The 14,730-nt window shown below is 40.4% G+C and overlaps 1 protein-coding gene across 1 annotated transcript in view; it reads left to right on the top strand.

Moving 5' to 3' along the window:
* Positions 1–5,963, top strand: part of FBN1 (fibrillin 1) — a 303,046-nt gene extending 297,083 nt beyond the window's left edge. The window contains exons 64-65 of the mRNA XM_006895296.1: positions 2,788–2,962; positions 4,657–5,963. Coding sequence (XP_006895358.1) covers positions 2,788–2,962; positions 4,657–5,043 — 562 coding nt within the window. The 3' untranslated portion in view covers positions 5,044–5,963. The remainder of the gene's footprint in view (positions 1–2,787; positions 2,963–4,656) is intronic.
* The last annotated feature ends 8,767 nt before the right edge of the window (positions 5,964–14,730 follow it).

Here is a 14,730-nt window from a genome sequence, read left to right as displayed (position 1 = left end):
GACAGAGCAACTAATGGACATAAAATATTAAATACATACACACACATCCCCATATACTTATTAATATCATCCTCCCCTAACCTCTCCTCACTCCCATATATATACAAAATTATTAGCTTTGTGACCTTTGATTTATGACATACAATTATCAAATGAATTCATTTTGAGTTGTGTAGCCTTGGAGATGAAATAATGTTTCACATAGAATGCCAGCAAGAGGACAGAAATTCCCAGATGTTGTTTGTGTTTGGCTCTCAGTAGACTCATTCTTTATAAGTGTAATGCCAGGCCCCTTTTCCCAGCAAAAATTGTGACACTCTAAGCTGGCTCCTGACCAGTGGGATTTTGTAGTCACACTTCTTATAAGTGGTCCTTCTGGGATAGGAAAATACTGGAAAGAAGTTCTGAGAAAGGAATAAAAGACTGCACATTTGCGGTTTGCCTTCCATAATTTAATGATTATGTGAATGCACACAGTGGGGGTGGGGGAAAAGAGAGAGAGAAAGAATAGGCATTTATCATCTCATCTGTTTTACTGTTTCTACACATTTTGGCTTGCAATAAATATATGGAAAAGTACTCTGTGAGAATAGTGGACATCTATGAATTATTATACATTGGCATCATTATCTTTACTCTGTATACACTTTATTATGTTGTTGTTATGTGCCATTGAGTTGCTTGTGACTCATAGAAAACTTATATACAAGAGTGCTAAACGCCGTTCTATCCTGTGCCAACCTCACCTTCTCAAACACACTAATTCCCACCACCCCAGTCACAGAATCGATCCATCTCATCAAGGGCACTCCTCTCCTGCAACTTCCCTCCACTCTCCCAAACATGATGTCCCTCTCCAAGGACTGGTCCCTCCTTGCAGCATGCCGAAAGTATGTTAGATGAAGCTTGTCTCCAAGGAGCAGCCTTGCTTCACCCTCTCCAGGACAAACCTCTTTTTTTCTCCTATCAGTCCATGGTATATTCAACTCTCTTCTCCAGCACCACAGCTCAAAGGCATCAATTCTCTTTCTATCATCCCTATTCACTGTCCAACTCTCCAATGCATAGCATGTAATGGCGAAGACTATATAGCCTGGATCAGACGCACCTTAGTCTCCAGTCTGACGTCGTTGCTCTTCAGTACTCTTGAGAGGTCCCTCACAGCTGACTTTCCCAATGCAATTCATCTCTTGATTTCCTGGCTGCTGTTACCAGGAGTGTTGACTGTGGAGAAAAGTAAACTAAAACTGTTAACTGTCTCAATCTCTTCACCATCCATACTGATGCTGCCAGTTTATTAAGTGCATAAGAAAAATTGGTTCTAAAGAAAAGGCATATTATTACAGAAAAAAAGAAAAAAAATGGTATTTGATCTACATCATGGTCCATTAATAGAAAGGTATTCATTTATATCAATGGTGGCCTCTGTCAATCTCTAGAGTAATTGGACCTTCTGCCCCATTTTTTTTTAAAAACTGACCATTCAAATGTTCCAGCATATTTTGAAAGAAGAGCCTGCTTAATGTGCATTCCAAGTAGCCTGTGCAATAGTAAGCAGAATAACAAAACAAGGTACTTGGGAGACATGCAAGCCTCCCTCCCCGGCTTGGCTTTGATAACTGAAAGGCAAAGACAAACAGCTGAGCTAGTTTTCTCTTGGGTATGGGTTTGTTTATCTGGCTTCACATGAATCAGAGCCAATGGCCTTGGTGGTTTTGAATGACTTGAAATGATTTCCCACAGTTGGGAAAGTTCTGATGTTTTATATAGCTGATCTATTTTCTTTATTGTATGTCTGAACAATTTATTACTAAATCAGCTTGAGCTTTCTTCCTATTCTAGTTTAGCCAAAATGGAAGGTCGTATGACCTTCCTATTGTATAATAGAAGAGATTGCTCAGAAGACCAAAGTGATCGGGGGTGGGGACTGAATGGTAAGGGTAATGGAAATGGTCAAAATGATGGCGTCAATTAAGCAAGAAGACAAGGAACTTACTAATGACTGTTCTAAATACCTTTGTTTCTCTTATGAATGTTTGTTTCCTTTAAAAAATTCTTAAAAATTTTAGTTAATTTCCATGCTGCCTACTTGTCTCCTCTTTTTGTCCTCTTCCCTTGTCATTCTGTTGTCATTGTTGTATGTTGTCAAGTCAGTCTGACTCCACGGCAACACTACAGGACAGAGTAGAGCTGACTGTAGCTTTCTAGGACTGTAATCTTTATCAAAGCAGGCCGCCACATCCTTCACCCCCCAGAGCAGCTGGGGGGTTGGACTGCCAGCCTTTCTATTAGTGCCAGGTACTTAACCACCATGCTTAGAATCCTGTTTTACAACTGAAAACTCAGATTCATAGCCTCCCTAGAGCCTCACACCATTGCTATTGGGTAGAATGGCCTCATTTGGCTTTCTCAGCTATAATAGTTACAGGAACAGATTACCAGGTCTTTATTTTACAGATCTGCTGGTGTGTTCAAACCACAGACTTTTCAGACTGCAGGTTAGCATTTAGCCATTGTACCCCGAAGACTACTTTCCTCCTCAGTAAGTACAGTGAAATGCCTGTAGTATTAGGTCTGAGAAATAGAAGGGTAAAGAATTGTACACAAGATGGCCTTTAGAGTAGTAGAAAGCCGTTCATGAGCTCGAGGCCTCAGCGTGGTCCTCAGCACCAGCAGACGGTGCTCTGGAGAAATAATCAGGAGCTGAATATGTCACCAGAACTCTTGCTCCATATCCTTTATCTCTTGGTTCTGATGGAGCCCTTCTGTGCTTCCTTTCTACTGCAGACACTGTGTTTCTGGAATGGGCATGGGGCGAGGAGGCCCAGAGCCACCTGCCAGTGGTGAAATGGATGACAATTCCCTCTCCCCAGAGGCTTGTTATGAATGTAAGATCAATGGCTATCCCAAACGAGGCAGGAAGAGAAGAAGCACAAATGAGACAGAAGCCTCCAATATTGAGGTAGGTCACAAGGTGATTTCCCCTCTGATCTCTTCTCTTGTGGAAAGCCCTTCCACATTCCTGTGGTTTCCTCCCAGGATGCTGCGAAGTGTGAAAAAGCTCCCCGGGGAGAAAACCCAGACATTCCCTGGGCTCTGGGCTGCATTTTACAAGAGTCTGTGGGACTTTCTGAAGCTATTCGCCCACCGCTTTTAAGGAGTGGTCCTTCGAAGGTTCTCACATACTTGCTCATTTCCTCTGTCTCGCCAAAAAGAAAACTCAAACACCCACCCAATGTCTGCTGAGAGGACAGGTCTCAGATCCAGGAGAGCAAGTGGGCAGAGTGGTGAAGTGACACAGTGCTCCCGGCGTCAGGATGCCAAGTTCTGAAGGCTAGAGGCTCCTCTCCCAAAAAGAACCATGTGGTGTGTGATGGAACTTGGGCCAGAGACAAAAACAACACAAAGCTAAAGCAACCTAGGTTTCTTTGCCGATGGCTGCTGCAGCCTTTCTGTCAACTCACACTCAGACCCTCACTCAGACCTCTGGCTGCAGGCCTAGAGAGCCCAGCACATGTAGTCCCAGAGAGGCCAGCAAGAAGGCAGGTGAAAAGCATTGAGTATTAGTGGGTCATCAGAGTCAGGAAGTAAGTTCAGAGGTGTGTCCTTCTCAGAGGACGGTTTTGTGTCAGTGAGCAAAATTGAAAAAAGAGGAGTCTTTCTTAGTATCCAAGCTGCAACTATCTGCTATAGTTTGGGAAGTTAGGTAACTCTTGGGAAAGAAATCATCTCTCCAAATCATAAGTAGTTCTCAAATTTGAGTACGCATCTGAATCACCTGGAGGGCTTATTAAAACAGATTGCTGGATGCCACTCTTCTGAGTTCTAATTCAATAGATCTGAAGTCAAACAGAGGAAATGCGTTTTTAACAATTCTCCAGGAGCTCTAATAGCTTAGTGGTAAGGAGTTCCACTATCAGCCGAAGAGCAGACAGTTCTAATCTAATTGCTACGTCTCTGGGGGGAAAAATGGGCATCTCCTTCCTTGAGATTTACCGCCTCTGAAAACCTACTGAAGAGTCAGCTCTAAGTCAGTTCCAACTGGATAGTACATAACAACAACAGCTGTCTAGGTGATGCCAATGCTATCTTATATTTTTTAACTATGTACCAAGTATGAACCAAGCATTTTTATGAATATGCTTTTTCAACATGATATGTGAGGAGGTTTGGTGGCACCATGGGTTAAGAGTTGGGCTTCTAACAGAAAGATTGGCAGTGCGAACCCAGCAGCCATTCCTCAGTAGAACAATGACACAATTAGTTACCATGAAGATTGACAGTGTACAGTATTAAATGGAGTAGTTCTGCTTTGTCCTATGGGGTCATTGTGAATCTGAATTGATTTGACGACCGTGAGTTTTTGAGTTTTGAATGTACAGCATAAGAAGAAGGTTGCATTGGTGTTACCATTGGACTGACCTTTTTTAAAAATTTTATTGTTGTGTACCATTGAATTGGATCCAACTGGTACAGGAGGATATTTCCCCTCCTTCTCCAGCAGAGCGTCTGGTGGATTCAAACCACGTCCCCTTGGGTTTGCAGCACAGCTTCTTGCCATGAGGCCTCCAGACCTCCCTAATTACTTTTTGTTTAATATGGGAAACAAGTGGCATGTGTACACCTTATTTAACACATTGGCATGTCTCTTTCCAGGATCAGCCAATGGATACTAACGTGAGTCTTGCAAGTTGGGACATTGAGAAGACAGCTGTCTTTGCTTTCAATATTTCCCGGGTCAGTAACAAGGTTCGAATCCTAGAACTCCTTCCAGCTCTCACAACTCTGACAAATCACAACAGATACTTGATTGAATCTGGAAACGATGACGGCTTCTTTAAAATCAACCAAAAGGAAGGGATCAGCTACCTCCATTTCACCAAAAAGAAGCCCGTGGCTGGAACCTATTCACTACAAATCAGTAGTACTCCACTTTATAAACAGAAAGAACTTAACCAGCTAGAAGACAAATATGACAAAGACTACCTCAGTGGTGAACTGGGTGATAATCTGAAGATGAGAATTCAGATTTTGCTTCATTAATCCACCATCCATAGACCAAATAATTAAGAAAACAAAGATAGATAGGTAGAACTGAAATTTCCCCCCTCCCAATCAGAGTCTTCATATCTTCATAGGTACAATCTTTTCGCCAAGTAAATTTTTATAAATAAGCACTATTCTTGTATTACAAAAACAAGGTACAGGTGACTCCCCTAGTTTAAAACAACCACTTTCTCAGGCTTCTTATGAGTGTAGGTAAGCTACCTTGTCATATATGGTGATTCTTGAAAACTGGGACATGGATTTCCACTGGGGCTTGGCCATCCATTTGGACGTGCCATCCTTCCAGCAGATGTACAGGAATGTGCTTTCCATTGATGGACTCTTCTGTTCTTTCAAGTTTTTGAACGTCACTCTCCAAATAGACAAGTACTAGGTTGGCCATTTTATAATATCTATTTGGTGCTAGTAAATTTTCAAACTAGGTTTATAAATGCACTGTAATATTTACACAACTTAGAAACCAAATTACAAGTATTCAGTTCCAATACTTCATTAAGTTCAATCAACCAAAGTTAGTTCAGTAGCTTTATCTCAGTTATGAGTATAATACATTACATGTAAATTAAGTGTGTGTATACTGTAATCGTGCTATTTTTTATCATTGAAACATTTATAAACTAGAATAATAATGCCCTTCGTGTGAGGGTTTGTAATGGTGCTTATTAAGACCAAAGACTTGTTTAATGTATACACCAGGTGGTAATGAACTCCCGTGACTGGCCCACACGCACACTGAGGCCTGGGGGGGACCAGGAAGCAGCCGAAGCAGCCAAAGGATCAGCAGTGCTTCCTTCACTGTGGCATGTGCAATATGCCCAGATTGCTTTCAGTCATTCCTGTCAATAGGGGTCAATGTCATAAATGTCACAATAAAACAGTCTCTTCTTTTTTTAGTTGACTCCTTGGCTTTGTGTTCTTGCCCAGTGCAGTGCATGGATTTGGGGTCGGAGGTGGGAGAAAGATGAGAAAGTCTGCTTCCATAAGGATTTACAAACCTGTGGGAATGTTTTGTTCCATCTTGTAAGGTCTGTCAGAGTTGCAATCTGCTCAGTGGTAGTGGGGTTTAGTTCGTCTAAGGAACACTGCTATCTATGGCAATTTAAATCCCCCAACGACTCCTAGGGAATAAGGTGGATTATATCCCAAGCGATTTGCAGCCCCATGTGAGGGTCAGCTATGACTTGATTCCAACTGGACAACAGTGGATTTAAGTTTGAGTTTTTGGGTAGTCAAAGCTTCCAAAGATACTGAGTTTATAAGTCCTGTGTGTTGTTAATTTCCATCAATTTCATCCCAACTCATCATGAGCCCTTAACTAGAACTCATGCACAGAGATTCCTTCTTAACAAGGGTAGACCTTTTCTTCCTTGGTACCACTCAGTGAATCTGATTTGCCAGCCTATAGATTAACTGTTGTTCCCCCCTACCGACCTTCCTTGTGTGGCCACTCAGACACTTCCCTGCCTTGCCGTCAGGTCAGAACCAACTCATAGCTAACCCTCCCTTGACTGTCCATGGGTGTAAATTGCATAAGAAGAAATTGCCCATCTTTCCCCCATAGAGCTGTTGATATAGTCAAACCATCAGAGAGGCATAGCCTTTGGGTTAACAATGCCACTGCCTATGGACTACACTACCAGAGCTCCCTCCATGGCCATTATATTTATTTTATTTTGATTATTTGACTCATTTCCTTGCCTTGTGTCAGAGCCCATGAATTTCACCAACATGACCCACTAGTAAGAACCTCTGTAGTGTTTTCTGAAATAAGACTTTAAGCAATCTGTTGAGTTTCAAACTACTATCAATTTAAATATCAAGTACAGTCATTGTCTTAGAGCATGTGTTTCATTAGAAAAGATTTTTCATGCCCCTTTACCTAAAATATACACTCACTCACTCAGTGTTGGCAAGCCTGAGTTATTTCATCCTTCTCCCCCTAAATATCTGCTGTTAGTCAAGGCTAGTGTAATTACAAAGGGCTAATCCCAAGCTGGATCCAAATGAATGCTAGAATGCTCATTTTCTGAATGTCATAATTTGGAAATACTGTTTTAAGGGCAATATTGCCTATTTCAACATTTCTTTTCATTCAGCTGATATAAAAAGAATATTTTAATCGATATGTGGTGGTGAAATAAAGTTGTTTCCTGAAGGAGGATAAAAATCACATAAGACATGGGAAAGTGTTCTCAAAACCACACACCTTCCTAATTCTAGAGCTACCCACTGAATGGTTTCTCACAATAGGGTGAACTTCCTGTCAACTGTGGCTATAAGAGTTTGTGTAGCCTTACTGGCTGTTACTGGACAGAGATAATTTCTTCCACCTAAATTCTTGTATTTTGGGGTCTTCTATTTTGCCATCAAAAACCAAAACAAAACAATCAAGCAAGCTTGCTCATAATTGTTGTTGTTGTGTACTTTTGAATCAGAACTAATCCATGACTGACCTTCTCCAGTGGGTTTTCAAAGACATAAAATTACACTGGAGGAGACTGTCCATCTTTCTCCCATGGAGCAGCTGGTAGATTTGAACCACATACTTCTGTGTTGACAGCGCAGTTTCTTATCCCTTAGCCACCAGAAATAGGTGCTCAATAAAGATGAGTTAAATGACTACTTTGAAAATGATGTGTACTTTGGGTAGGAGGTTAGACTATCACTCAAAGCTGCCTTCTAACTTTGCATGGATGGTTTTTTATAAGAATATATTGGACTTGATAGGGAAGAATATAAAAAACTATTGAACAATGAAACCTATTGCTACTGAGTTATTATTATTTTTATACTTATAATGACCGTTTAGAAGAGAGTAGAACTGTCCCATAGGCTTTCCAAGGCTGTACCATTTTATGGACATAGACAGGTATTTTTAATAGTCCTAAATCTGGATTTGACAGTAAATCTGAGATTTAACCTTCTCCTTGGGAGAAGTAAATCAAACTTAAATGATTAGCTTTTGTGTCTTCTGGAAATGGAGACAATTCAAAATATCCTGATGATAATCACACATCTCATCAATCCGGCCAGGCACTGACAGAGAGAAGGAAGCATTCTCACTGTTATTCAGAGTTTAGTGTTAGGAGGGGAATTGGGAGGTGGGGGAAAATTGTTCTGCAGATTTCTCTATACCTAACATCTTTCCCGCATAGAGCAGCTGGTGAGTTCGAATTGCTGACCTTTTAGTTAGCAGTTGGGCTCTTAACCAGTGGTCAACAACAGCTTACAAACGGAAAATGTCTTTGATAATTTAACCACAACTGCATTAGATTGAATAATGGATTTTTCTGTATAACAAATACCAGAAGAAAATGGAATTGGCATACAGTGGATCACTTTGATATTTTTAATAGTCATAAATCTGGATTCTATTTATTCCAGAGCCAACAATTTTGAACAGCATACTTTCCATGTTTCTGACTGCAACAAAACGTTTTCCTCATTGTTCCATTGTAAGAACTCTTGTCAGAACCCTTTTTCAATCTGAGATTTAAACCTGTACCTTTCAATTGTCTGTGACCTTTTAATTTTACTTTCAGTGGTTAAAGAACTTGCTTGTGTTAATCTTTCAGAAGCTCAAACATGTATTTTCTCCAGGCTCAATTCAGTTTCCAATAATTATTTTATAAGGAGAGTTGAAATGACCCAGCTGGCCTTGTGAAATGCTCAAACTTGCACAAACAGCTACATTTTTGTTCAACAAATAGTGCTTTACTCAGCCGAAATGGCTTTGGACATTGCCATTATAAAATTGTTAAACTTCACAAATCATGTTTGTAAATTAGAGGAGCCAAAATAAAGGACAACTGAATTGATACTAATTCCCATACTTAAAAGTTAAAGACTTATATACACTGTTAAAGACCTTTATATCAGTGTCAGTGTTGTTCACTGACTCTACTGTACTCTGGTTTCAACTGTAGTTCTTACATAAGAAGTGCAATTATTAAATGACTTGGGGATATTTAAATGCTCAATGATTATCATTGGTAGAAATACTGTTCACACACCTACCTGAAGATAGAATTATTTACACCTTGCCAACTTTAAACAGTATAGCAGGAAAGCAAACCAAGTCACATGATTAAATTTGTGAAATCTGATGGTATCCTAACATTATGTCTGAGTTTAAAAGAAAGAAGCATTCTCACCATCATTCAGAGTTTAGTGTTAGGAGGGGAACTAGGAAGAGAAAAGTGGCTCTGCAGATTTCTGTGTGCATAAGTGGCTGACTTCATTTCCAGAATTGGATTTCTAGGAAGGGTCCTAACATCCTCACAAGTGTCTGAAGGAACACGTAAGTCTAACATTATCATGTATTTGTGACACCTGATGTGCACTTGGCAGGATCTGGCAATATAATAAAATCTATCCTTTCAACTAACTGCTAATGAATCCAAAATGTCTTTCTCGCCAAAGACATAGCCTCTTGTTAGGACATAGACTATTTGACATTCTTGATCCAAAACTGAGTTATGACTTCTTAACAGTGGGTATCTGTTACATTTTGGGTGTCAGACCACAGAAGGCAAATGTGTGAACTGAATTTTCACAGGTAGGTGGGTCCAATTTTTTTGTTTCGCCTGAAGTTATATCCACTGTTACTTGATAATTCTGTTATTAATACAATTTCACAATGAGGCCTGCCCCTCTTGAGAACCCCCGTTGTCCCTCATGAGTTGGTTATAGCATCAGCTAAAAGGTGCCTTCTAGACTGTAGCTCTTGTTCCAAACAAAGCCATAGAGAGGTAGAGACTTGGCAGGAAGCAGCTGCTGAACTCAGCTGTCCCTGTCCAACTCCCATATCCCACCTGACTTGTCCTTTGCAGCTGTGCGGAGAGTTAGAGAAATAAGAAGAGGTCTGTTTCCTTTTGTACCGTAAAGTACTCTCCTGGGGAGAAGTAAATCAAACTTAAGTTATTAGATTTTGCATCTTCTTGAAATGGAGACAGTTCAAAACATCCTGATGGTAATCACACATCTCATCAATCCGACCAGTCACTGATAGAAGGAGGTCACAGGCTATATAGTTGTGTCTAGATGGTGAGCTCTGCTCTGGTGTCCCCAACAGCTCTGCTGAGCACAGAGTATCAATGTGTGGTAAGTATGGCACTTTTCCTGGGTACCAGTTGAAGGGGGTACCACTGAGCAGTTTCTGCTCACCATCTCATTTCCCCTATTATTCAGCAAGTTAACACATGTCTGAGAGTGTCAAGACAGACTGTATGGTCTTGCTGTGCTGTGCATAAAAAGAAATGAAAAAACAAATGCTCATTCTCGACCAGTTTTCATCAATGAATGCAAGGAAGTACAGTTGTCATTTTCATGCAGTATGATAATGGGGACCCGGTAGCATAGTGCTTTACATGTTGGGCTGCTGACACAAAGGTTGGAGGTTTGAATCCACTAGCCTCTTTGTGGAGAAACGATGGGAAATCTCCTCCTATAAAGATGCAGAGCCTTGGAAACCTGATGGAGGGTTGCTGTGAGCCAGAAGCCACTCCACAGCACTGGACTGCGGTTTTGTCTTGGGTTTTTTGCTGTAATTTTAAAAGTAAAATATTATCTAACTTGATGTATTTTTGAGCTGATATTTATTATAAAGTTATCTATCTAAAAGATTCATGTCAGATGTTTGGCGATGGGGCTGATTTCGCTGCTTGTAATTAGCGCTATTTTCCTTCAGTATACCTCTAGCTGTGTAGAAGGACAGACCTGTCAGGATAGATTAATGGGACCTTAATCTTTTACAATTTCAAAAGCCTGCAGGCTGGATCAGGTCAGTGTCTGTGTATTTTTGTAACTATGTGAGATCAACATCGTGTGTGCTGTTGGGGTTTTTCTGTGTTGGGTCACACCAAGGTCACCTCTCTTCAGCAGCATGCTTCCTGGCTTCTTTAGGGCAGTCCTATGATCAGATTTGATCCATCCAGTGCCCCACACCAGGACTGAAAGTTCCACAGTGGAACTTGTGGCTTCCTTTGCTTTTGTCAAGTGGCCACAGCAGGTCTGTCATGGGTCATTCACAGTAAATATTGAGCAACCGGCTCGGGAGTCAGCCTGCCCTGAAACTAGCACTGCAAAGGACGTGGCTCTTCATCCACTGCCCTGCCCATGTGCACAGCCTCAGACCAGGAGAACACTGGAAGACTGATATGTTTTGTCTCAAGGTTATTATTATTTTTGTTGTTGTTGTTGTTTTTCCCTGGGATTCACAGTCTCTGTTCACAGTTTTGTTTTTTTGGTTTTTTCTTTTTTTTTTTTTAATTTTATTATTTGTTGTGTGTTTAACGTCGGAGATTGTCCCGCCTTCTCCAGCAGAGCATCTGGTGGATTCGAACTGTATACCTCTGGGATTGCAGTGCAGCTTCTTGCCACCAGGCCACCAGAGCTCCCTGTTCACAGTTTTTACTTCCCCCACCCCTTTGGTAAAACAGTTCTCTGTGCACAGGTATTGGTCCTTGAAGGATCTTGCTCTGATATCTGAAAAGAACTGTTCAAATCCTACTGTTACTGTTGGCGTTAAGTACCATCAAGTCACCCATCACTCACAGTGACCCTATAAACAGTGGATCTGAACTTTGCCCTATCCTGTGCCATCCTCATCATCTGAGGCCATTGATGCAATTACTGTGCCAGTCAGTCTTGTTGAGGGTCTTCCTCTCTTTCAGTGACCCTTCACCTTTCTAATCCTGGTGTCTTTTTCCAAGAAATTGTCCCTTCTAACAACTTGTCCAAAGTATATGAGATTAAATGTTTCCATCCTTGCCTCTAAGAAGAACTGTCTCCATATCTTTTTGTTCTTCTGGAAGTCCAAGGGGTATTCAGTACATTTCTCTGACACACTCAAAGGCAGTGATTATTCTTCTGTCATCCTGACACACTGCCTAGGTTTCAGATTTTAACGTAGTGTTTAAAAAGTAGTACACCCACATAAATTATGCACATACATAACACATATAACTCTCATAGGAAACTGGTACATAGGGAATTAAGTAATTTGCAAAAACCTCATACAATGAGCACATGTTGGCATAAAATTGGCATTTCCACTCCATTCTAGTTGTTTGGCCCAGTGTATCTCTTTGACATCTCTAAGCCTTTCTTTCCTAAAACTTGGATAAAAGATTGACAGTCTCCTCCCAAAAATACTTTACAGCCTCAGAAATCCAATGAATAATTACTAATGAGTTGGAGTCCATTCCACAGTAATGGGTTGGTATTTTTGGAGATAGATCCCCATATTTTCCTCTAAGGTGCTTCTGAATAGAATTGAACTTTTTGAACAATAGCAAGTGTTTAACCATTTGAAGCTAGGCATGTAATACACAGTTAACAGTTGAATTGACCAATGACTACAATTGTCAATGTTGTTTCTTGCTGTTGTTATGAATCATCTATTTGACTGTGATTCCTAGTAATCTTATTAGAACCTTGCCCAATCTTACACGATCTTCACTATTTCCAGCATGCTCCAGTCTGTTGGTCACTTGGTGACTTGGTCATTCTATCCTTTTGAGGATCTACCTCTCTTTCACTAACCCTCTACCTTTCCCAGCATGATAACCTTTTCCAAGGACTGTCCTCTTTCAGTATCCAGAGTATGTGAAGAGAAGTTTCAGCATCCTGGAGTACTGTGGTTATGCTTGCTCCAAAAAAGACTTCTTTAGCCATGGGATAATCATTACTCTTCTCCAAAACCACAACTCAAAGGTATTCTTCGTTGGTTTTCCTTATTCATTTTTGCAACTTTCAGATGCATGGGAAACAATTGAAAAAACCATGGCGTGGATCAGGAACACCTTGGTGTTTAAACTGGCATGCTTGCTTTTTTGCACTTTGGAGAGGTCCTTGGCAGCAGATATTCCCAAATGCAGTGCAGCTTTTAATTTCTTAACAACTGCTACCTTGGGTGTTCTTGTAGATCCAAGTAAAATTGTTGACACTTTCAGTCTTTCTACATCTATTTTGATGTTGTCTATTGAGTTAGTGGTGAGGATTTCTGCTTTCTTAATGTGGAGCTGTAATCCATATGGAAGGCTGCAGACTTTTATCTTCTTCAATTTGTATAACCCACGTTATTGATGAGTCTTCTTCAATTCTGATGCCACATTCTTTTTCATATAGTCCAGCGTCAAAAATCATTTGTTCACCATCTAGACTGAATGTTGTTGTTGTTGTGTACTGTCAAGTCAGAACTGATCCATAACTCACCCTCCAAAGCGTTTTCAGAGGCAGTTGAATCGCACAGGAGGAGACTGCCCATCCTTCTGCAGAGTAGCTGATGGATTCAAACTGTGTGCCTTCAGGACTGTGATGCTATTTCTTAGCTCCCTACAGGTATGGAGAAAGTATGCAACCCTGACACACACCTTTTCTGATTTTAAGTACTGATTTTTCTGATGCAATATTCGCTAGTTCTGTCTGGAAGACTGCTTCTTGATCTATGTATAGGTTTTGCATGAGCACAAGTAAGTGCCATAGAGCTCCCCTTTTTCTCAATGTTAGCCTTAGTTTGTTATGATCCCCACAGCCAAACATACTTACATAGTCAGTAGGACACAAGTAAACATCTTCCCAAGATTCTCTGCTTCCAGCAAAGCTTCATCGGACATTAGCAATGATATCCTTCCTACTATAGCCTCTTCAGAATCCAGCTTGAATTTCTAGAAATTCATTACCTATAGATACTGTTTCAGTAATTTTTAAATAATCTTCTGCAAGATTTTAGTTGCATATGATATTAATAATATTACTCAATAATTTCCACACTCTGTTGGATCCCCTTTGTTTTAGTGAGACCAAATATGAATCTCTTCCAGTCAGTTGGCCAGGTAGTTATCATCAAATTTTCTTGGTGTCGGTTAGTGAGCACATAGAGAGCTGCCATCTGTTATGGAAAAACCTCAACTGGTACTCTTTCTGTTCCTGGGGGCTTATTCTTTTTCTGGTACCTTCAGTATCTTTTTAATCTTCAGTTGAATTATGTATATACTTCATTTACAATCTTCTACCCACTTCTATAGTCCTGTCTGCAACAGTAATGATAGTAACTGCCACCTATATTCATTTTCTCTCATCTCAAAAATTTTATAAATGATTATACAATAATTTTTGCAATAAAAGACTCATGAGAACACCATGAGAATCAAGTTATGGTTTTCCTCATTCCAAAATTATTCATCTTTGTCCTGTTAAAGTCCCACAGCTAGGGTTCAAACCCTTACATCAGCCAATTCCAATTGATGACACTCCAAGTAGCGAGAAAAAAGAGAGACTTTAATATAATGTTAACAATTGGGGAAAACCAGCAGCAACATTGGCTGCCATTAGGGAAGTCCCAACTGTCTTTCTCACCAAGTGTGCAACATATAGGAAAGAGGAACAAAGGCTGTATGGAGTATTGTAATTTGTACTACATCTGATAGGCATAAAACATTCCTCCTAAGCAGAAGCATACAATCACTGACACTGGTATACAATAATAAGTACTGGCATGTTATATTGTTGTTGTTGTTGTTGTTGTTGTTGTTGTTGTTGTTGTTGTAGTGTGCCGTCAAGTCGCTTGCGACTCATAGCAACCCTGTGTAAAACAGCCCCAAATTCTGCTCTGTCCTGTGCCAATTGGACTGTCTCTGACACCCATCCCGATTATCCCAG

The sequence above is a fragment of the Elephantulus edwardii genome, unplaced genomic scaffold, assembly GCF_000299155.1.
Source record: "Elephantulus edwardii isolate Elephantulus edwardi_28Jun2011 unplaced genomic scaffold, EleEdw1.0 scaffold00164, whole genome shotgun sequence".
NCBI classification, from domain to species: domain Eukaryota; kingdom Metazoa; phylum Chordata; class Mammalia; order Macroscelidea; family Macroscelididae; genus Elephantulus; species Elephantulus edwardii.
Note: the sequence above shows the minus strand (reverse complement) of the source record. Positions and strands in the feature narration are given on the sequence as shown.